The sequence below is a fragment of the Lissotriton vulgaris genome, chromosome 2_1 (assembly GCF_964263255.1).
Source record: "Lissotriton vulgaris chromosome 2_1, aLisVul1.2, whole genome shotgun sequence".
Lineage (NCBI taxonomy): Eukaryota > Metazoa > Chordata > Amphibia > Caudata > Salamandridae > Lissotriton > Lissotriton vulgaris.
Genome location: NC_141687.1, coordinates 421,429,446 through 421,452,682, shown reverse-complemented (window position 1 = coordinate 421,452,682; position 23,237 = coordinate 421,429,446). Strand labels below are relative to the sequence as shown.

The 23,237-nt window shown below is 45.3% G+C and overlaps 1 protein-coding gene across 1 annotated transcript in view; it reads right to left on the bottom strand.

Annotated features, from left to right (window-relative positions):
* Nucleotides 1-6,857: 6,857 nt before the first annotated feature.
* DYTN (dystrotelin) overlaps nucleotides 6,858-23,237 on the bottom strand; it is a 248,249-nt gene continuing 231,869 nt past the window's right edge. The window contains exons 14-15 of the mRNA XM_086954076.1: nucleotides 7,563-8,211; nucleotides 6,858-6,961 (exon numbers count right to left, since the gene is read on the bottom strand). Coding sequence (XP_086810202.1) covers nucleotides 6,858-6,961; nucleotides 7,563-8,211 — 753 coding nt within the window. The remainder of the gene's footprint in view (nucleotides 6,962-7,562; nucleotides 8,212-23,237) is intronic.

Here is a 23,237-nt window from a genome sequence, read left to right as displayed (position 1 = left end):
CATCTAGTAGTCACAATTGGGGCAACACGTGGGAGGACACTGCAACCAGGCCCTGGTTTCTCACAACTGGGAACTTAGCCTTCCTGGGGATAAGCAAATTAATCCAAAGACGGTTCAGAAGGTTAAAAAAAATGCCCCTGCCTGAAGATTAGATTCAGTCACAATGGGGGTAGGTGACCAGCAATGCCTAAATATGGCCATGGACCTCTATGCAGCTAGAATGTTCCAAGAAGATGGATGATCCAGTTTGGGATTTGGTGGCATACACCTCCTGTAGGTGGAGGGATTTTAATCATCCACTGGTTAAACATTCAATGTGCTAAAAATATGATACTGTAAATCTGATAAAAGTCATGAGGTGCTCTGGGAAGACCTCCTTGAACAGGCTCTAACAGACTCTGTACTGATACAACTATAACATCTGTGATAACACACATCGTGAGACTGACTGGAGATGGCAATTCAATACATTAGAAGTTTAGAAGCAATAAGTAATGTCTCAAACATTTCACAGTGGATATTGTAGTGTATCATGGGTTGGACCGCTCTCTTTGTGCACTTCATGGCACCTGTTCCCTCTTAACTTTCCTTCTTGGTGCTGCAAAGCAGTCATACTCTATCAGCAGCCCAGTAGGTTATGTACTTTTATGATGGAGCATCTGGATGTACCATGTTACAACGCATACTATTACAACTACCTACTGTTACAACGCGACCATTACAACGCATACCATTACAACGCATAGCGCTTTGAGGTGCTGGATAGTGGTAAGTATAATTTACTATTCTAACTCCAGTCCCCGTGGACCCTAGGGAAGGTGTTGGATAGTAAATTATACTTATTCCCTATCCTAGAGCGCCCCCCAGCGCAATGCGTTGTAATGGTATGCGTTGTAAAAGTCGCGTTGTAACAGTAGTGCGTTGTAACAAATGCGTTGTAACAGGTGTATACCGGAGCATCTTATCTTGAGTTCTCCTGCACGCACTCAAGATAAGATTCTTCGTCTTGAAAGGATGGACTCAAAACCGATCATCTCATTAATGCACAACTGTTTCTGTTCTAGAAGAGTGGTATGATGTGACCTCTTGGACAAGAAACAAATGTAGCTATTACAACGCTAAGTAAAGTATTCATATGTATTTTAAACCAAGTTGGAGTAACGAGCTTGAGCTGGATTTGAACAAATTTAACAGCCTCTAATATCTCACCCACAGTGAAAAGCTCCCAACGGTTGTCCCTGAGACCTTTAGGATTTAGAGTCGGCCTTGCAAATCAATCACGAGTGTCTTACTTTGGACACATTGGGAAATTAGGAGTCTGTATAACTTGTTCACAGTGAGAAGTGATCCTGTAGCTCGAATCTGTGTGCAATTTGCATATTACAGGTTTGATACCACAGTGAACCAGACTCAACCTTTCAACTGATAGAGCTCATGATATTCTGAAAATTTTAGGGGTGCATCATAATCACGAATATTAAGCACCCACATATATTACTGCGTTTAAAAACAGATGATCATTAGAAATGTAAAATTAATAATGAGCAGTGTGTGTATAAGGTAGGACATTTAGATTGTGTTAGATGGAGAGTTAAAACGACATCTAAAGTAACCATGTATTGCAGAACGGTTAACAAATTAGTTCATGTGCAATGTAATGCATTAGATTTAAACCTGCCTCACAAAAGTCTGCACGTGTAGAGATGCCTAAATGTGCCTTAAGGTGAAGAAATTTAACGTTTATAGATGTAATGTTTATTAATGCGTGTACTCTTTGATGTGTAAAGTCCTTAATGAGTGTTCACGTTTTGCAATTGAGAGGCCTATTTGTATTTCTTATGTTAGCTGAATTTAGTAGGCCCGTAATGTATTTCCCTGGAAGAGCTCTCAGTTGAAGACAGTCAGCAAATTTCTTGTGTGTGCACAGTTACTTCGTTCACATGCTTCTGTTGCAAGTGCAGGGACATCGTTCTCGTTAGCTAGATGATGCTCTTTGTTTTAGGAGTTCGGCATGGAGGAGACCTGCTACATAGTTTCCAAGAATCCGATAATTAGAACACCCGTTGAAGAAGCCTGGGATCCAAGGACACACCAACCGTTGCTGGACCGAATACAAGTTTCAGTGGAAGGATACCTGCAAGAGGTGATGGCCAGAGGCATGTTGTATTCTTAAGTGCACTTTGTATTAGGGACAGTGCCCCGAGGGTGGAGAGGCAGATGGAGTAGAGTCGTTAGGAGGGGAGAAGAAGAGATTGATTCTTAGAAGGAAGACTTAGCTTTGGCTAATGACCCTTACAATGTGAGTGCACTTCTTAGGAAGTCTTCACGAGGTGACACCTTTTCTCGAAGATGCCTGGGTGATGCTAAGTAGGGATGCCACCTTAGAGTTAGAGTAGGGACAGAATGAATTGATTATTTTTTCTTTCTGTAACAACTGAAGAAGAGTGATTTGGATATTGGAGCAGTTGTTGCTAGTTTGATCTTTTTTTAGAATTACTTATTCTTTTCATCCGAATTAGACTGGTTCGGAGGATGAACTTTGTATTAGTGCCCATGTATTTCTTTAACCTCGTCATGAGGTGCCTGTATGTCAAGTCATTTTTGGCGTTGTAATAAAACCCCTAAATTTTAATTCAGAATTAGTGGTTCTTCAGAATCTGAGATGAGTGATCTACTGGATTAGCTTGAATGTATTGGTTTTCTCCCCTTCACACTTCACAGCACAGAAATCTCACCTCACTCTGAGCGATGCTGAGGAGGTCCCTAAACTTTGAGGTCCACTGAGGGTTAAAGAATGTGATTATATAGACCACAGATGCAGCCTGTGGCTAACCGAATAGAGGACTCCAAAAGTGTTGTGGGTGATGGTTCCATGAAGGCCCTCACCTGGATTTTTGAGTAGACTAGGGGCCCGATGTAGGTGGCCGTTTCAGGCCATTTACCGACCGGTAACGGCCGATTTCAGCCGTTACCGACCGGTAAATGGCCAATCGGTATGTAGGGGCCAAAATCCAAGGCCACATGTAGGTAATTCTACATTTACAGAATTGGTAAAACTACCGATTCGGTAAAATACCAAATCGGTAATTTTACCGATTCTGTAAATTCCATATGTAGGTGGGACTCTTCTGAGTCTCAAAGGCCTTAACGAATGGGTATTTTACCATGAAATCCAACTTCATGGTAAAATACCGATTCTGGTGTGCATGCACATGTGTGCATGCACACCTATGCCATGTGGCAGGCAGACCTGCCCCTAGGGCTTGTATGCCTGCCACATGGAACCCAATCCTGTTTAGGGGGTGCCAGGGGGTGTCAAAGTGACACCCCCTGCACCCTTGTGAAATTCGATAAATACTGAATCGGTAAAGCCTATTGATTCCTATGGGCTTTGAAGCCCATAGGAATCAATAGGCTTTACCGATTCGGTAAAAGGGAACATCTGGATTCCCTACATACCCACCCCTCACATTTACCAATTCTTAATTACTGAATCGGTAATTTTCGGTAATTAAGAATCGGTAAATGTTACTTACCTACATCTGGCCCCTAATCTTCCCCTATCTACTGGCCCCGGGATCTGTCAGTCCTTGACTAAATGCCCCCATGGTGGAGTACCAATAGGGTCTGTGAGACTATACTTTGCCTCTTTAAACAGTCTCACAACTCCTGGGCCTTTACAGTCTGCACCCCTGGTGCTTCTTTCCAGTGGCACACAACTCTTAATAGAAAAATATTTTGTGGCAGAGGGGAAAACCAGATTTGCAAATTGAATGCCCACATGCCAATAATAGAATGCCCAACAGAGAATTTCGGGCCTCTGTAAAAGTGGCGGTCAATTGAATATTTTAGAAGGGCCAATACTGCTTTAAAAGAAAAGAACTGTCTCCGTTATCTAGTGTCAACATCAGTACTGATTGCAAAAAAAATTCTAAAAATTAACAAAACTAATTTACACTTTTTTATATTTTTTAGTAGGAGAACAATTTTGTGTAGAAAATATTTTCGTGTAGAGAACTTCATACTTACAGTACTGTATTGTTTTCATCCATAAACTAATCTCTGGCACCATTTATGTAGAACAAACAGGGAAAGACAAACACATAGTAATGGTAATCAATCAGATAGGAGTCAAAACGAAAAGTAGCTTTTCTCTTAAACTGGAGATCCATAAACGTATGGAAAAATTGACATTTTTTCTATCTTAATTCCATTATAAAATGCGGCTCCTAACCAAATTTACAAGATTATCCAGTTCTCCATTGATGATTTGTAAAAGATTCACTGTACTGTAGCATTTTTCGGTTTTGCACAGATTACTTATTCCTGGATCTATGCTGTATATAAGTCAGTTGGCTCAGGTTATAGCTAGAAACATTTAGAGTAAGCTTACTATAAAATTGTGCTGCACCTCCCAGCAACAGATCCGGTTCCTCTGAAACTTCTGTCCAAAAGTCCCAGATCCTTTGACTGCTCCACTTCATGTGTCCCTTCACCATCCGTGGGCATCTCCGTGTCGATCCCTCTCATAAAAAATAAGAGACCAACACAACCTGAAAAAAGTTTATTCTGCGGGCAGCACAGTTTTATGTTATGCATACGTCTGGTGGTATCCAGCTAAAGAATTTGAAATTTCTGCTCACTCAATTCAATCGACAACTCATCTGCAATTTTTCTTCCTTCTTTGCCACTCACAAGGTCCCACCCATAAATTCAATTTGCAATTTTGTTAGTGAAAATGTGATGTATGGCTTGCCTATTACTCCTCCGCCCCTCTGTAGTAGTTGAAAGCAGGAGCAAATCGTTTTAAGGGCCAATGCATAATAAATTATAGATAGTTTAAACAAAATGATGTGAATATTTTCACCTCAAGGTTCTGAGTGCCTCATCGACAACTCGAGATTTGCTCTTGTTGTCCATTTCATGTCACTTAGAAATCGCTTGGTGAAAGACATCCCTGTAAAACACAGTTATCCATCCGAAATTCTGTATAATATGGATGGCTTGCATAAGAAGCCCCTATCATTTACATCAGATTCTAAACCTCATAAGTTACTGCTATGACCCAGAAACAGTTGATAATAAAATAAATGTACCTACTATTGCTACATCATAAAGGTCTTACAGGCCAGACTGATAGGGCTCACCGAGAGCATGTCAGTACAGCATTGCTCATATGCTTTGACTAAAAGCAGATAGGACAGTTGCAGGAGGAGGAAGTAGACAGGGTAGGCGGTGGAGATAGGCCAGAACTGTATTTTTTTACATTTTACTCAGCAAGGAGAGGTCATGTAATGTATGGCTCCCGTGGTACTTCTCTGCTCCCTGCATAACCGCTGAAAGCAGGAGCAGATGATTTTGGAGGCCATGCGTGACCTAAAATTATAGATGGGTAAAAATGAATCATAGGGATGTTTTTCACTTCAAGGTGCTGGATGACATCATAGTCAACTCAGCTTTGCTCTCATCGTCCATTTGATGTCACTTGGAGACCCTCAGTGAAAAATATCCTCGTAAGCTACTGTTACCAATCTATAATTCCATATGAAAATGTTTCTGTATCCTTGGCACTGTTGGAGGCAGAAGGGATACATTAACATGACACAGACATCTCGAAAGGTTGTGTGTGTCAATCATAAGGCTGTAAAGCTGCCTAAAGACTGGGCAGATGTTGCTAACCAGAGGTATTAGAGATAACGAGCAACAAAAGCTTGGGTTGATTGCACTTTAGGAGATAGCAGCAAGAAAGATGAAGAAAGTCAGTGAGGGCACTATTTTATCAGTGTCAAAGAAGAGGCAAAGTCAACGTCGTAAAGACTAGGGGGCATATTACCAAGCAATAGCGATAATTATCGCTATTGCTTGGTTAGAGACAAAAATTTATCGCTGACCTGCAGCGATTTTTATCGCAGATAAACCTTGGTATTACCAAGGTTTATCGCAAATGCGATAAAAAACGGCCGCGATGCATGAATATTGCTGAAAAGTCAGCGATATTCATGCATTACTGAGCTAATGCTCTTAGCCATGTTATCCACCTCCATTGGATAACATGGCTAAGAACTGCTCAGGGGCAGGTGTTAGCTTTTGGAGATAATCACGCTTAGCGCGAATATCTCCAAAAGTTGGTAATAGGAGATAGCGATGATAGCGACTGTTTCCAGTCGCTAACATCTTGGCACGCCCACTTTGCATGTCATTAGTGATAAATATCACTGACATGCAACGTGGGGCCCAAGATGGTCGCTATCTCCTACTAGCTGGCGCTAACTGGTGTTAGCGACAGCTAGGTAATAGGGAGATCATTTTATCTCCGCTTTCTTGGCTTTTAAAGCCAAAAAAGCGGAGATAAACCCCCTTGATAATATGCCCCTAGATATTTTAAAGCCACAAGAATGGGTCAGAGAACAGATCAAAACAAAAGTACAGGGGTCATTCCACAGTGACACCAAGATCCGACCTGTAATGTTGAGAAGCTGGGAGGAAATGAAATACATCCTTAAGGTAGCAACCCGTGCATAATACACGGGAGACATGGGCACTAAGTTAAAAGGGATATGGGGTTGAAGAATTATTGTGGAGGAAAGAGCACAGTGTAGATATAACCAAACACACAGGATCACAAACGTGAGTGCATAGAGTAATGGATCCAAGAAGGCATAGTTGACTTCCACACACTTTTGATGAACATGTAGATGTCTTGCCGCAGTATTTCAAGATGATTGGCTCAAAGTAGACAGGAATATCCATCTATCTTTGTTGCAGAGGCAGGCTATCAGTAAATTGTTAGAAAATAAGCAAAACTTGAAACAAAATCTGAAGTGTTGATACAATCAAATACAGTGCATAACACCCTCTTATTTGCAAGCTGGCAGAACTGCTTGGTTGATGAGTTCTGAGAAAGTCCTGCTCACATGTTCCGCTGCACACAGCATGTCCTGCGTCATATGGGAAGGGTTACCTAGAGAGAACGAAAAGTTCATTACATCTCTGGTAGGATATAATTATATTAGTATTCTGTACAATGTTACAATTGCCCGTCCATCAAGCTAATCTCTTCAGTGCACACAAACTATGGAAGAATCATGCATTCTAAGCCATCTAAGAATGCACAAGGTAGAAGCAGGTGAACGATTTCTTTACACTGATTAGCTGAAAGCACATTTCAAAACCCAAGAAGGTGTAAAGGTTCTAATGTTAGTACTTCCTAAGAGTGATGGAGGAGGTGGCTCTCGCTGTGAAGGCTAACAATAAGAGGAGCACTTATCCTGGTGCCTGGTAATCTTCGAGCCACTTTTGAAGACAAAGCAAATTTCTCAAAAGATTTTAGGAGGACTTTACAGATAATCACGTGATACCTGGTCTTTGAATCAGGTAGCAAGCGGATTGTCAACAGAATCAATAAATGACTGAACATGAAGTATTTAAACTGATTTTGCTGAAAACATATTTAATACTGATCAGTATTAGTGTGTCCCTTTAATGCTACAATAGATAGGTGTTACTGGAAGAAGTAACATTGAATAGCTAGCTGGAGGTATCTTTGATGGAGTGCCCCTTACCTGCTTGTACTTGAACCGACAAGGCATCCTTTAGTTTCTCCACGAGCTGCTGAAGTGCTACCTCAGCATTTTTCTCAGCTTCCTCTTCCTGGGAAATTGACATGTTTGCACTTGGTCCAGAGGCTGCAGCTGAAGGTATACAGGAAAGGTTCTTCTCAGAGGTTACACTGATAAAGTTGTTCTCAAGGTTCTTATCAGAAGTTACACCAGCAAGGATCTTCCCAGACGTTACACTGGCGAGGTTCCTCTCGGAAGTTACACCGGCAAGGTTTTTCTGACAAATTATACTGGCAAGGTCCTTCTGAGAGTGCAATTTCACCAACTGGTGTTTATGTAAATGGTTTCTTGACCCTGACATCTCATGCTGGGCCAATGGCTGACTTTGATCCTGTTTAAAGGCCGGGATTGACGTGGCACTTATTGGTGCTGCATTGATGATGCTATGCCCCGTATGTCTGTTCAAGAGCGTATTGAGAGAACTGTTGATAGATGTCATACATTGGTTGTCTTTTCTGCCTGCAAGTTGATTCCCGATAATTTCAGCAGATTCGCTTTCTTTACACAGATATTTTTGTGGCGTCGGGTAGTTATTTGGTTCCATAGCTTGGTGAAGTCTAGTTGAAGGATGTTGTGGTGGTTGCAGCATCAACTACAATAAAATAAGTTTAGTTATGTACCATCACTGATTGATTTTTTTCATATCAACAGCTAACAGTCATAACAACAACCATAAGCTGAATCTTTCAATAAAATTTGAAAATGTCCAATTATTTTTTATTGAACTATGATATATGCATATCTACAGAATCGTCACAAAGTGCACAATGTATTTTTACGCTGGACATCGGTTTCACATATATGTGACTCCACTGGAATTCTATTCTGAAACTGCATTAAAAACAGATGAATTTACTAGTAAATTAAATGTGCCAGTCAGGTGTATACCAAGTTTTACATGTTTGAAAAGGAGAGTAAAGGCACTTTTACATTTGGTTAGCAGGAATAAAGTGTGCAGAGCCCTATGGTTTCAATTAACAATTTCCACCCATTTCCCCTCTCTAATCACTCACAGAGTCATCACACAAAACATTCACAATTTCCCACCATGCCTGTTTCAGATACCATTTGTTGACCTATTGTGCTTAAGTCTAGACTCGTCTAGTTCGTTTAACCCATCATAAATACAGAATTGCCTCTTGTTCAGTTCTATTTCCTCTCATTTTTTTAGGGCTCACCCCTGGCGATGCAGTGCACTGCTCACCAGCCGCGGTCGGTAGTGGGATGACCTGCAGGGCGGTGACATGGGGAGGGGGAGGGGCAGGGTGGGGGGTAGTAATGTATGGATTACGGAGTTTTACAGGTAAGTAAACATATAAATAAATATAATGATTTTCGTTGCGTGCACTGCACCACCAAATGCGATGCCATGCACGCAACGAAATTCGTTTTATGTTTCACCTCAGATCGCTCTGTACCTGGGGAAATCCCAGATTTCTGTCAGACAGGACAGGCGCAGGATGTATCTCCACGACAGAAAGCGTTCAGATCCGTCGACTGGAGGGAGATATCTTAAAATCTCTACACTCATGGATTAATGTTCAGGTCTCTGAGCCAGGCGAGGTGCATGGGCCAACCAAGCCCACGCTGTCCAAAACAGGGAATTTCATTTTATTATCATTTGTAAATACATATGGCCGAGATACCCGCCACCCCCTCTCAACACAATCCCCAAGAATTGGGAAACCGGAAACAGTTCTTGAACTTTTGGAAGGCGGGAAGGGAGTCACCCTTCCCGGCCGTATTTATTAAAATATGAAACAAAAGAAAACATTAAATTAACAGTTTCATATAATGTACAATTTCATTTCCACATTACGATGTTTGGCTAACCTTAACAGATCTCTAATACAAAGGTTCTCCTAGCCGAACTAACATCCTACAAAACATTTGACTTGAAATTGTACATCCTAACGTTAAGGGCCAACGGCAAGGTCGTAACCGGTGTCAGATCCCTAAACCAGAAATACCCCCCTCACTTGTGAGAGGAGCGACCGCACAGAGGCGTACCTCAAGTGCATCTACCAATTTCCCTTTGTACTTGACGGGGGCCCCAATAAACTCGACGCCATTTAACGGTCGTTCGAGGACTCGTGTGAGGTGTCTAAAAAGGTAGCGTAAACCCCCTCCCGCACCCCACACAACTTACCCATCTGCCGTCGCAGATGTCCTGGCCCCGGGAAATTCCCCAGGAGGGGCCGTAGCCCCTCCTATCCAGGAAGGGGCCTTGACCACCTTTCCTTTCCTTCCGGCGGCCTCTCCTTAGACAGGACCGCCTCCCCGTTGAGGGGCCAATTGGCCACCTCCCCCGCGCGCTCCCATCCGTAATGGGTGACGCCCCCTCATAGGGATCTTCGAATTACTGCTCACCGATCATGACCTTACCGCCCGACCAAAATAAATACGACAGTTCTACCTAAGTTACTCAGATTTATAAAGCAAAACAACATTTATTATCAAGCGTAAATACTGATCAATCCTTGTTCGAAATTACTTTATTTACCAAACATACTGAAAATAACCAATCTTTATTGCATCTTTAAGAAATTTCACGACAATCATCACAACCTGTAAGAAAACAGAGAAAACAAAAAGATACTATATCGACTGTATTCACAACGAATCGCTGTCCTCAGGGGCTGGTGGGTGGGTCAAAATTGCTCTTCGTTCCGTCTCGAGCTCACGTGCAGCGGGGAGGTGCAGCTTCAGAGCACAGGAACAAGAGGATGCTTTCTTGGCTTCCGCTCCTTTTATCCGTCTTCAGGGTGGGCGTGAACCCGCCCCCGCCTGCCTCCGAGGGCGTGGCCGGCCGCGTTGGTGTCTAGGCCAGCCCACTCTAGGGCGGGAGAAAGGCGCGCCCCGGCTACGCCGCTTCGGGCATACCAGCCGAGACTCGCCTCCCGCCCAAGATGGCTTCCCGGGGGGATCGTGGTACTCGACCATACGTTCGGGGGGACCGATTGGTCGCCCCTTTCCATATGGCCGAGATACCCGCCACCCCCTCTCAACACAATCCCCAAGAATTGGGAAACCGGAAACAGTTCTTGAACTTTTGGAAGGCGGGAAGGGAGTCACCCTTCCCGGCCGTATTTATTAAAATATGAAACAAAAGAAAACATTAAATTAACAGTTTCATATAATGTACAATTTCATTTCCACATTACGATGTTTGGCTAACCTTAACAGATCTCTAATACAAAGGTTCTCCTAGCCGAACTAACATCCTACAAAACATTTGACTTGAAATTGTACATCCTAACGTTAAGGGCCAACGGCAAGGTCGTAACCGGTGTCAGATCCCTAAACCAGAAATACCCCCCTCACTTGTGAGAGGAGCGACCGCACAGAGGCGTACCTCAAGTGCATCTACCAATTTCCCTTTGTACTTGACGGGGGCCCCAATAAACTCGACGCCATTTAACGGTCGTTCGAGGACTCGTGTGAGGTGTCTAAAAAGGTAGCGTAAACCCCCTCCCGCACCCCACACAACTTACCCATCTGCCGTCGCAGATGTCCTGGCCCCGGGAAATTCCCCAGGAGGGGCCGTAGCCCCTCCTATCCAGGAAGGGGCCTTGACCACCTTTCCTTTCCTTCCGGCGGCCTCTCCTTAGACAGGACCGCCTCCCCGTTGAGGGGCCATTTGGCCACCTCCCCCGCGCGCTCCCATCCGTAATGGGTGACGCCCCCTCATAGGGATCTTCGAATTACTGCTCACCGATCATGACCTTACCGCCACAGGCCGGATAGTTGACCGGCTATCCGGACCCCCCACAACACTCCTGCCTAAAGGTCATGTCATAAAGTCTTTAGCCAGGCTATCAGGTCTCCTATGAGTAACTCGTTCCCCATCCGGGACAAATGAACACCATCCCCCGAATACATACTGTCCCCTTTAATACAACCATGCGAAATAGAATGCAGTGTACTTGAACGGAACAGTCTACTCACTTTATTATTAATTAATTAATTAATTAATTAATTATGTGCTTATATAGCGCTGGAATCACTCCCGAAGGGGTACCTCCGTGCTTCGACCGCTGCGAAACCCTTCCTGGCTTCCCTGAGAGATGGACCCTTAATGGGTATCTCCAGGGTGAGACCAGGCATCCCCGGCGGTCTGGTGGGGCCGTTAGTGAAGATGAGGCAAGCTAGTGCCCAGAGTTGCCGAGTGTGATCACTGATCAGAGTGGGCACCGAGGCGAGAGAATTATCGAGTCCGCTGACCCTGGTCCAGAAACCTGCCGCGTCGGGAATCGAACCCTGGTCCCGGGCCGTCCTCTGCTCTCGGGTCTGCCGCCTCTAACCAGTGAGCCACACTACTTCACTAATTAATAAATTAATTAATTTTCCTTACTGAATGATTCAGAGCAGAAACAGAAATAGCCCCCCGCCACACTTTCCGTGGGATCATATGGGACCATGCAATTGTGCACCCTGGAACTCGTCTCGCCAACCAACTTACCGTGGAAAGCATCGCCTCAAGAAGAAGTCGTCTACCAGTGGTCACCAAATCATTACCCCCAAGATGGACTATGACTACAGACGGCGGTGACCTTGTCCGCCCTAACAAACCCTCGAAAAATGATCGAAACTGGTCAATACAGAGCCCGCCCTTTCCGTGGAAGGACACACTGTACCCGTATTCCCCAGCCACGTGAATCATGTCACCTGCTTTGAATACGTCCGCGGCACGCCTCATGTATGAGTGGCCCACGACCCACACCTCCTTTTTCACAGCCGGCAATGTCTGACCGCTGGCCCCCCGGTGTCGGGTCGACTGGACAGTCCGCCCCGCCTCGTAGGCTTGCGCAACTGAAAACCAAACAAAAACAAGAAGCGTGAGTACATCATTACAGCTTCACAACATGTGCAACTGCACATACCTCTTATAACAGTTCGAGGACCAACGCCCCACACGTTTTACTTGTTCAACATTCAGACCCCTGGCTGTAGCTTCCGTAGCAGCCCCTATCCGAAAGGAATGGGTCCCAAAGTCGCCGGGGTTCAAGCCCGCGGCAGAAATCGACATCGCAAGCACCCGCTGAAACTGAAACCTCGTCATTGGGGTGGCGTCAGCGTGTCTTAACAAGGACCCCCCCCCATGCTGCCACCCTCTGCGCTAAATATTCCTCTACGCACCCAACAGGGCACATGGCAGACCCGGGGATCCTTTGGATGATTACGCAGTCCCCGATTGCATCCTGATCGGATTTGGACCTGACAAACGAGACCGTCATTGTCTCCTCCCTGACCTGAATGTGTTCCCGGCACAGTCCCCCCATCGTATCCTGCTTGTTCTTTGCCACTAATTCGCTTACCCGCATAGCCCCATGGAATGCTAATGCAAATGCGGCTCGGAACAACACTGCTTCGTACTGGGATGAACATGTTACCGGTAGCACGGAAAATAACAGGGCCAACCTATCCAGACCTATCGGGTGCCTATCGTCTACTCTGCGACCCTCAAGGCGTTGCCACCCACGTAGCGCTTTCTGCACAACGAAAGACGCTGTCGGGTCCTGGATCCCATGAGCCCTTGCCATGAAGGAAATGGCGGCCCGATGCCTCTGGGCCGTAGCTACTGACTTGCCTGCGTGACGCAAAGAGAGCAGGAATCTCACTACACACTCTTCCAGACCCCAAAGCTCCCTCCCGGCAGTACCCAAAAAGGCCCAATAGGAACGGAACGCCCCTTCATATGCCTTCCTCGTCCTGGGTGCTAAACTCTCTCCCACGAGGTCTTGTAGTTCGGGGCACCGAGAGACCAGAGAGCTTCGGGAAAGGGTGCCGCCACCGGGTCCGCTGTGGGCAGAAAACCCCAGAAGGCCTGCATACGGAAACGAGAGAGCGCATCAGCCGCTTGGTTCATCACCCCCGGCACGTGGCGCGCCCTAAACAGTACATTCAGTTGCATGCACAACAACACAATTTCCTTGAGCAGTCTCAGAATCAGTTTGCAACGTGCTGCCTGACTATTGATACACTCAACCACGGTCATGTTATCACACCAGAACACCACAGAGTGATCCCTAAACCCTTCTGGCCATGTTTTCAAAGCCACCAGAATAGGGAACAGTTCGAGAAAAGCAATGTTACTCGTCAACCCGCACTCATGCCACCATGACGGCCATTTTTGAGCCGACCATTGTGTACCCAATATGGCGCCAAAACCCATACTCCCCGCCGAGTCTGTCCATAGCCCCAACTCCTCGGAAGACACTGCTGGTTTATTCCAGACAATTCGACCATTGAAATCCGCCAGGAATGCAATCCAAATGCGCATGTCCTGGCGAACCTCTGCCGAGAGTCTCGTACGATGATGTCCTTCCTTCAAGCCGACCATGGACTGTGCAATCGAGCGGGAAAAGGGGCGCGCCATCGGCATTACTCTTAGGGCAAAATTCAACTGACCCACCACCTGTTGCAATTGATGCAGGTTCACTTTCGTTGCACGAATACATGTCTCAAGGTATAACCTGAATTTTAACACTTTTTCCTTAGGTAATCGAAAACAACCTTCCACCGAGTCGAGCTCGATCCCTAGAAACTCGATCAAGGGCGAGGGACCCACCGTCTTACCTGGCGCCAATGGCACACCGAATTCATTCATTAGGACACAAAATTCATGTAAGGCCTGTCCACACTCAGAATCCCCGGCTGCCCCCAGAAACAGAAAGTCATCGAGATAGTGCATAACATGTTGAAAACCTGTCTTCCTCGTGAATACCCACTGCAGAAAACAACTGAATTTCTCGAAATAGGCACATGAAATCGAGCATCCCATTGGCATACATCTATCCATGTAATAGCGACCCTGAAACTGAAAACCAAGGAGACGCTGATCGTCTGGGTGTACCGGGAGCAACCGGAACGCTGACTCGATGTCCGATTTGGCCATCAGCGTCCCGGGCCCCAGGCGATTCAACATGGCAACGGCCTCATCGAAAGATGCGTACCGCACCGAACATACTTCCGGGTCTATCGCGTCATTCACGGAAAGACCACGTGGGGCTGACAAATTATGTATCAGCCGAAACTCACCCGGGTCCTTCTTGGGGACCACCCCTAGAGGAGAACACACAAAATTAGCAACTGGTGGCAAATCGAATGGACCGGCGACCCGACCTCGAGTCACCTCTTTCCCAATCTTTACCTGTACCACCGCCGTGTGCTGTAAGACCGAGATTTGATTATTACAGTCCGGTACCCCCTGAAAATCCCCCACTGGGATGCGGAAACCATATGAAAACCCGTTCCGTAACACCCCAGCGGAAGCATGATCTGGGTATTCGCTGAGCCAAGGAATCATTGCCATGGTATCAATCGGGGTCGTTAAAGGCGCCCCTCGGACTATATTAGACTTGTTTGGCGCCTCCCTTACCACCGTTATCACCCGTTTTGGCTCTGCACATGGACTCAGGATGGGATGGCTGCCCGCACCCCCCACACTCATGTCTGAATTTGCATGACCCCTGGGGCCTGGTACATTTGCCCCTGTTAAAATTCCAACAGATCCCCCTTTTACCTGTGTTGCCACTCGGCTTCGTGTGGAACTCGTTACCTGCACCCGTCCGAAAGGGCGTCCCAGAGTTTTGGCGGGAGGATTCCCCCCCGTTACTCCCTACTAATGGCACCTTCAACATCCCTGTACTCTCCATTTTTTGCCAAGACACAGAGTCGTAACAATCCCAAGACAACAACGGGTTGTGTTCTTTAGCTTTTCTAAACAGATTATCATAGCAGAACCACTGATTGCCCCCATATGCCACAGAATACTCCATAATACGTGACTGATAAATGGGTAACTCGGTCAACAACTCAGGCCTGCGCTCACCCATGATGGAAGTAAAAATTCCCCACGCTCTGCCCCAAGTACCAATGGTCTCGTCGACCTTAAAGGCGGCCATTTTTGCGCGCCAAACACTCGGATGCATGAGCTCCTTTTGACTCTTCACATGCTCGATCTCGTAATGGTCGGTAAGCAATGAAAACATATTTACATATTTATCCGCCCAAATCAATTCCTTGATTTCTAGTGGGACGTGCTGGGCAATCTTCTCCTTTCGGGAAGGTGCAGACTCCCCCCCCGCAATCGGCAATGGCCGCTTACCTGAAGTAGACCCCACGCTTGTCGCCGAACTTGGGCCTGCTGTACTTCCAACCGCCGGGACCTGTGGGGGAACAGAAGATGGCGTCTTCGCAGCCTCCCTAGATTCCCGCAGTTGCCTCATCACTGCCCGGGCGTCGTCAGCCGTGGCGCCCTCGCTATCGTTTCCCAACCACGCTGCCAATTGCGCCGCTAACTCAGGGGGCATATCCTCCCTGTTCGCAGGGGTGACCACCACAGGGATTGGATTCCCCTCCTTCGGCGCCGGGGTTGGCTCCTCTCGTAGGGTTTCGGGAACCGGGGTCTCCCCCCAAGTGCTCCCCTTCTGGGCCTCTTGCTTTTTTCACCGGGAATTGTTCCCTGTAAAGGCCGTTTCGGTCCTCCCTCCCCGTCCTTAGCCTCAACCTTTCTCTTCAGATCGGCTATCTCCTTCATGAGTATGCGGAGCATCTCCTCGGTACCGACCCGCTTTCCGACCTTCTTGGGCATTCTTAGACGGGATATCTGTAAGACAAAAAGAGAGATTACGACGCTCAAAATTGCTCTTCGTTCCGTCTCGAGCTCACGTGCAGCGGGGAGGTGCAGCTTCAGAGCACAGGAACAAGAGGATGCTTTCTTGGCTTCCGCTCCTTTTATCCGTCTTCAGGGTGGGCGTGAACCCGCCCCCGCCTGCCTCCGAGGGCGTGGCCGGCCGCGTTGGTGTCTAGGCCAGCCCACTCTAGGGCGGGAGAAAGGCGCGCTCCGGCTACGCCGCTTCGGGCATACCAGCCGAGACTCGCCTCCCGCCCAAGATGGCTTCCCGGGGGGATCGTGGTACTCGACCATACGTTCGGGGGGACCGATTGGTCGCCCCTTTCCAGTAGTTGCTGTTTGTGCCTCCCCGTGCCTTTGTGTGTAGTAGAAACGTTTGCCGCCTAGTTTGTGAAATGGTTCCCCATTTACTCTTCTCGAATCCCCGTTTACAAACTGTTTACTTTTTTTTTTTTTGCTTACTACTTTCCACTCTAGTAGTGGGTGTGATCATGTATTTATTTACTTTTCTAATGAGTTTTAACATTTAAAATGACACGCACCCAGTAAATTCATACACTCCAACAACTATTTACCGATCTCTGGCTGTACAAGTTTGCAGAGGCGCATTATCTTTATACTCAAACAATGCGTTTATTTTATTTTACTGTTTTAAATAGAAAAAAATTGTAAAATCCACTAGTGAAAGATGTGGATTAATCGTATCCAATAAATTGTGATTGTCCATTTAAGTGTGCACCTCACGCCCGATTCCGAAGTCCTCGGAGTGAAGAATATCTCCACAGAATCGAGGTAGAACTTGTTTGTGTCACATGGTCTCCACGGCCTTTAGATTCCCATTTAAACATTCAGTTAAGATTCGTACATTTATTTGTGATCTTTTAATATTTTTTATTTACATTATTATAAAGAATGGGATGAATGTTTTCTATGCCCCTTGACGCAGTTTGAGTCAAAAACCAAGAGAGACACTCGGGGCCTCATTAGGATGGCGGGCAGGCTTGGCCCCCCCCGCCATCCCTGTGGTAATATGGACTGCCCGCTTTAAGGGCGGGGGTCCCGTCGCCAGTATTAGGATGCGCCCGCCACAGTGGCGGGCGCATCCTGCATTCATACCATTGTGGAGGGCGTTGCACTCAGCACCGCCCGCCACAATGGCAGGAAAGCATGCTGTCCACCTCCATGCACAGCATGGCAGGCACCGCGCGGTGCCTGCCATGCTGTGCATGGAACTGCTGGGGGGTACCATAGGTACCCCCCATGTGCACCCCCTACGCCCCCGGAGTCGCAGGGATTCTCCGCATGGCTTTCCAGGCATTCAGAGAAGCCCATCCTAATATGGCTGGCGGAGTCTGATAGACACCGCCACCATATTATTCCTTTTCCGCCCCAGCCACAAGGCGACGGGCGGAAAAGCGGCGGACGGTCCCCCCGCCATCCTAATATTGCGGGGGTCTTTAGTAGAACGATGTCGGGCGGATTGCCCCCAGCCATCGTAATGGGCCTCTCGGTCTTTGTTAAATAGTTACCAGACACCTTTGTTCAATTTGTTTACACCCCGGACTTTCATCATCCTCAAAACGGCATTCTGCGAGATGTATTCTAGCCCCGCTCAAAGAATCAAGTGGATGAACTGAAAGTAAGGATTTGAGTAGATTTTAGTTCCAGGGTTTTGCGTTGCAGAAAAATGTATAATGCACACCTAGAGTACTTTATTAGGGCATCAGCAGAAAATGTGAAGAAGTCCCTGGGGATTCTGAATATTTAAGGTCCGTGTCGTAACACTTTTGTATCCCATGTACCTTTTTTTTGCTATCCTTAATAGTTAATAATCTGCTGAATGTAGAGCAGTCTTTGATTCAGCCCTTTGCTCCTGACTGGATATTTTTCTGGTCATAAGTCACTTACCTGCTTCTGATTGTATCTTCAGATCTCATAAGATGATGCTTGTAGAACAATGGCTGAATTTCGCCATTATATTAATTTATTTCCAAGAAGAAAGGTACCATAAGCTCAGGGTTTGTACATTGAGGCTTTGTAAGGGCCAAATGAGACCTTTTCCAAAAAGTTCCAAGTGTGATTATCCTGTGCCCATATGCTACACTCTAAGTTCAAAGAAAAAAGAGAGACTAACTTAAAATCATGCTTACCCAAGACCGTGGCACTCTCCCTACGAATTTTTATAAGAAACTGAACTTCATTCAAAAGGGGGAAAAAAGTGCAGAGGTCTATGGGGCTTGATTTTCTTTGCTATATTTGGTCTTACTATTTGACCGAACATCCAGTGTAATCATTCAATACAAAATAAGCAAGCATTTGCAATGCAATAGGTCTTGCATTACTGAATGTTTTTTCATTCCCTTTCCATTTCTCTCCTCCCCGCTGTTCTGAACCCTACTTCCCATTCATCAGCTTGAAGCCCTTTACCATAAAGCACAAACAAATCATACAAACTGCATTCATCAAAACAGGCCTACATATACCACCAAAAAGTCCACTACCAATCCCGCTAAGTAATTTACCTACAGCAGAACATCCTTTCCCAGCTCTTTCAAGTCTTTCGACAGACTTGTGATATTTTTCACATACTTGCTGATCTCCCTGCTCTTGTCCAGCACATACGTGCAACATTGCAAAACACACACATTATGGGAACCTAAATGTGAAATTTCTAGTGAATATAGGAAAGCAATGGTAATACATGTTATGAATTAATGTGTCATTCAAATCAATTGATAAATAGCGACACTGCGTCACCGGTGGCAAAACTAATCAAATAGCAAAGTCCAAATGTCTACAGTGTATGATGAAGCAACAAAGCAGACAATTGCAAAATGGTGTAATGGTTAGAATATTAATTAACCTAGTGAGGGATGCTGTCATGACATATTATCTTAAAGGGCCCATAAGGAATGAACATGCGATGGGCTTAGATACTGGAAGGCTATTGTAGTAATGCATGGTTTGAACCACGGGTAAGTTCAGGATGATTCCCATCAACTTACGAGGAGAAAGAGCAAGTAAGGAGCAAGCGTGCAGGTAAAATGGAAATGTTATGATTCATGAAGTGGAGAAAATGCAAATCAAGAAAGCTGCCTTGATCAGCAGAAGAGTGAAACTAGAATCACCGACATAATTATATCCACTGCTGCGCCTGCAGCAGAGTAGGCTGGCTTTAGACAAAGCTTCGGTGTCTTAACTCCAGGGTGAAGAACTGGTCTTCGCAAAGACCATTGCTGCAGCTCCATCTTACTGCCCCCCCCCCTTCACATCTCTGTATCACAATGAGGTTTGCTATAAATTGCACATGACCTCTGTTGCCACTTGCCTCATTTCACAGGCTTTCAGCGAGAGTGTGAGGTTTCCAACTTAGCCAGGGATTCATGCAATATATCACGATGATCCAGAGTCCTCACCCAGTCTGAGTGTAGATCGCAGAAATGCTGTGCTCAACACCACCACTCCTTTCTAACCTTGTCGACTGGATCATTGAGTCTGCTCACAACACACACCCACATTCTCTCTTTAGTCACACAACTCGATTCAGTGAGTTTGAAAAAGAGATGAATGGAGTAGAATGACAGAGGGGTAGGATGTCAGGTACATGAGAAGAGAGAGCAAGCATGGCACAGCAAACATGCTCTTCATAGGGAGTTGGCGATCACATGACAATACCTCACACTGTGAAAGATGAGAGCAGAACGGGGAAAGAAAGTCAAATTACACCAGCGGCACATGTAGGAAAGCAGCAATGGGTGGGTGGTGAAGAGGGGGGAGAGGAAACCAAACCTTGTGTATTCTAATGAGGTTTCTCATATTCTTCTATGCATGTGCCCTGTGTAGTCTATGCACTCGGTCATACAGCAGTATTTAAATAAACGAGCCCTTTGTGATGCATTGCTGTCTAGTTTATAGAATTGCATCGCAGAGTTAGGAAACAATCCAAACCTCACCAACAACAAACGAATTATTTCATTAGGCAGGTGGTATAATTATATTGGGTTCTGTTTTCAATCCATTCTGTTCAGCACCTTTTTAGTCTGATACTACTTTTCAGTATATCACAGAGCAAGTCAAAAAAGAACGTGACAATCTACAAAAAACATTTTCTTGAAAAGATGTTTGGGACAAAAATGAATGGTTGCATTATCAAATGCAGGAATACATATAATGCCTTTCACAACCACACGATAGCATACAATGTAATATCTATATGTCCATTTATAGTCACTCCCAATGGTTGTATTTGTGTATTAGTTCCTTATCATTTTTGTAGATCTATTTATCTCTACCCGTCTATCAGTCTTCTACCTGTCTTTTTCAAGCTGTGACAGGGGACTATCCAGGTGAGACTGGGGCCTGGATAGCTGGGGTATAATATAAACAAAACAATACCTGAAGGCTAGAATGGAAACAGGACAGAAGCTGAGGACAAAGGAAGGTTGGAACAGGCTGTGAATAGGGCACTGGAAGTTTGCAGGGAAAACACAAGTGAACCCAATTGGAAGGTAAATCAGGGATACAATAGACACACTATCATAAATAATGGTTTGTAGGCGCCTTGGACGCAATCTCTCTGTGAGATGAAAAAGATCTTTCAAGAAGGCAACGAGCAGATTAATCTCACATAGATAAGGGAGACACCCAGCAGCTCCTACGCAGAAAGAGGGCATGACGGTCCTCAGTGCCAAAGGCACAAGCCTTGGAGTTTAACTAACACCCTTGAAAGTTAGTACAAACAAAATTACAATATAACCACAAACAACAGGAAACAGAAGAAGGAACACCAAAACAGAAACTGGACTCAGCGAAAAGTTGGACTGGAATCAGGGTCAGGAACAGCATTGGAAAACACAGAGGTGAAATACTGAAAGCAAAGCAAGGAAAGATCTACACTCGAGCAAGGCAAGGCAGAAATATGCAGACAAACAGGAACACAGCACACAAGGCAAGGACTCTGCTTATAACAGGGCAGATTAAGAAGAGTGCAGACAGGAGACTATGATCTATGGCTAACACAGGAACAGAGATGCAGGAAAACACTGGACAGAAACAGATACTACAAATAGCCAACAACAGGAAAATGGGTAGAGGTAGGAGAAACAGAATCAACGAGCACGCCTGTAATAACAGCAGCAGGAACACAACAGCGCACAAGGAGACTGAACGGAAGTCAGTTTCAAGCCACTGCACTCTGCTCTCACAGGGCTGACCTATTTGTAGACTCAGGGGAGGAGAACAGGGGCAGGGAGAAAGCCATGTCAAGGATCTAACCAGGTGCTAGGAATCAGGGAACCAGCAATGAAGGGAAGGCTGAACTGGGACCAGGAGAAGTGAAGACCAGGTGAACATGAGACCCCAGAAAGGGAATAGGAAAGCTTGGTATGGAGTGTGGATCAGAGCAAACGCAGAGAATGGTCCAGAATAATGGTGTCAGATTAACCATTGCTCCAGGAACACGTTTAATGAAGAGGAATCCACCACTAGGATGTGATCTAGGAGGGGTTCGAAGATAGAGGGAACCACAGTGACCATAATGCAGCAGGGAAGTGAGATGAAAACCTGTACTGTAAGAAGAGAAACTAAGTATGCTAAGTGGAGATGTGTATTCTTTCCTATACTGATGTAAGTCTTTTTCTCAAAGGGCCCATATGAGTGGAATTTCGTGGCAGGATGCCAGAATCCTGACAAGTTGTTTGTTTGCCTACTTACCAATATGTCTCTTTAATATTGATAATAACGTACATCGAACAGTGTGTCTCTTAAATATTGATAATAAGGTGTATTGGACTGTCTGTGTGCCTGTAAATCAATCTATCTATCTATCAGGCAGTGTCTTGTTTTCTTTCATTCTTCCAATGCACGTAAAAAAAACTCAAATGTGACCTTCAGTACTTTATTAATTGTACATAATTACGTTAGCTTTATGTCCTGTAATTTTACCATGTGATGTTTGCTATTTTATAACTAGATATTTCAATGTAACTTTTACGTCATGTAATGGTGACTGCATGATCTCCCTGTCTAGAAGTGTATTAAATCTCTCCATTTAGAACATGAGCCAGGATTTACTCTTGCTCTCCTTAAAGACAAACTCCATATTAATACTTTTTAGTGATCAGTACTTAAGAGTATTTTGCATATTTCTCCGCTCTCTTGCCTTACTGAGCAGTCCTTATGATAATTTGTTCTCATTTGTCTTGTGTTAGACCATGACCAGTTCTGGATGTTGATTTGATTAGGACTTAGCTTCCAATGACAATGCCAATGATATTTTAACTTTATTTGCATTTGAGTATTTTGAATTCATTATCTTTTCCCTTCTGTAGTGGCTTCTTTTAAATTTGAAATACACCTTCATGATTTATACTTTGAAGTTTGTCTCGTGTGGATTCTCAGGTGTGGATTTCCTTATATGAAGGGTGAGTCAGTTCAGTTCTGCAGGACAGTGGATGAAGTATTTACCTATCCCTATCGGCATCTGATCATTGCAAAAGCATATTGCGGGTAACTCACCTAAGGAGCACCAACAAAAACTATTTTTACTAGAAAAAACTCTCTGTCCCTGGCATCTAGCAGTCTCTACAAGAGCATCAAAGGACTCAAGGTACACTTGTACGAAGAGGGACGAAGAACAATTTTTTTTTATTTTTTTTTTTATAATCCTCATCTGCCCGACACACGTTCCTTAGATGCAAAGAAGACAACCCAACCACCTCACTGCCATTGGGAGCAAGGCCCTGTAAATTGAGCCGCTACACAAACTAGGCAGAAGTTATTACGAGTTGGTAGGAGATACAATGCACCTTGTTAACGCTCCTCTAGGCAACTTCGTGCCTGTAAGGCCAGTATGTAAAATGGCGGAGTCGGGGCAGACCACAATACTGAGCCATGGAGTAAATGGGCATAATCATCGGATCTTTGGGGGAAAGAAAAAACCCCAAGGAGGCGAAGAAAACTTCACTTCCAATCTATCAAAA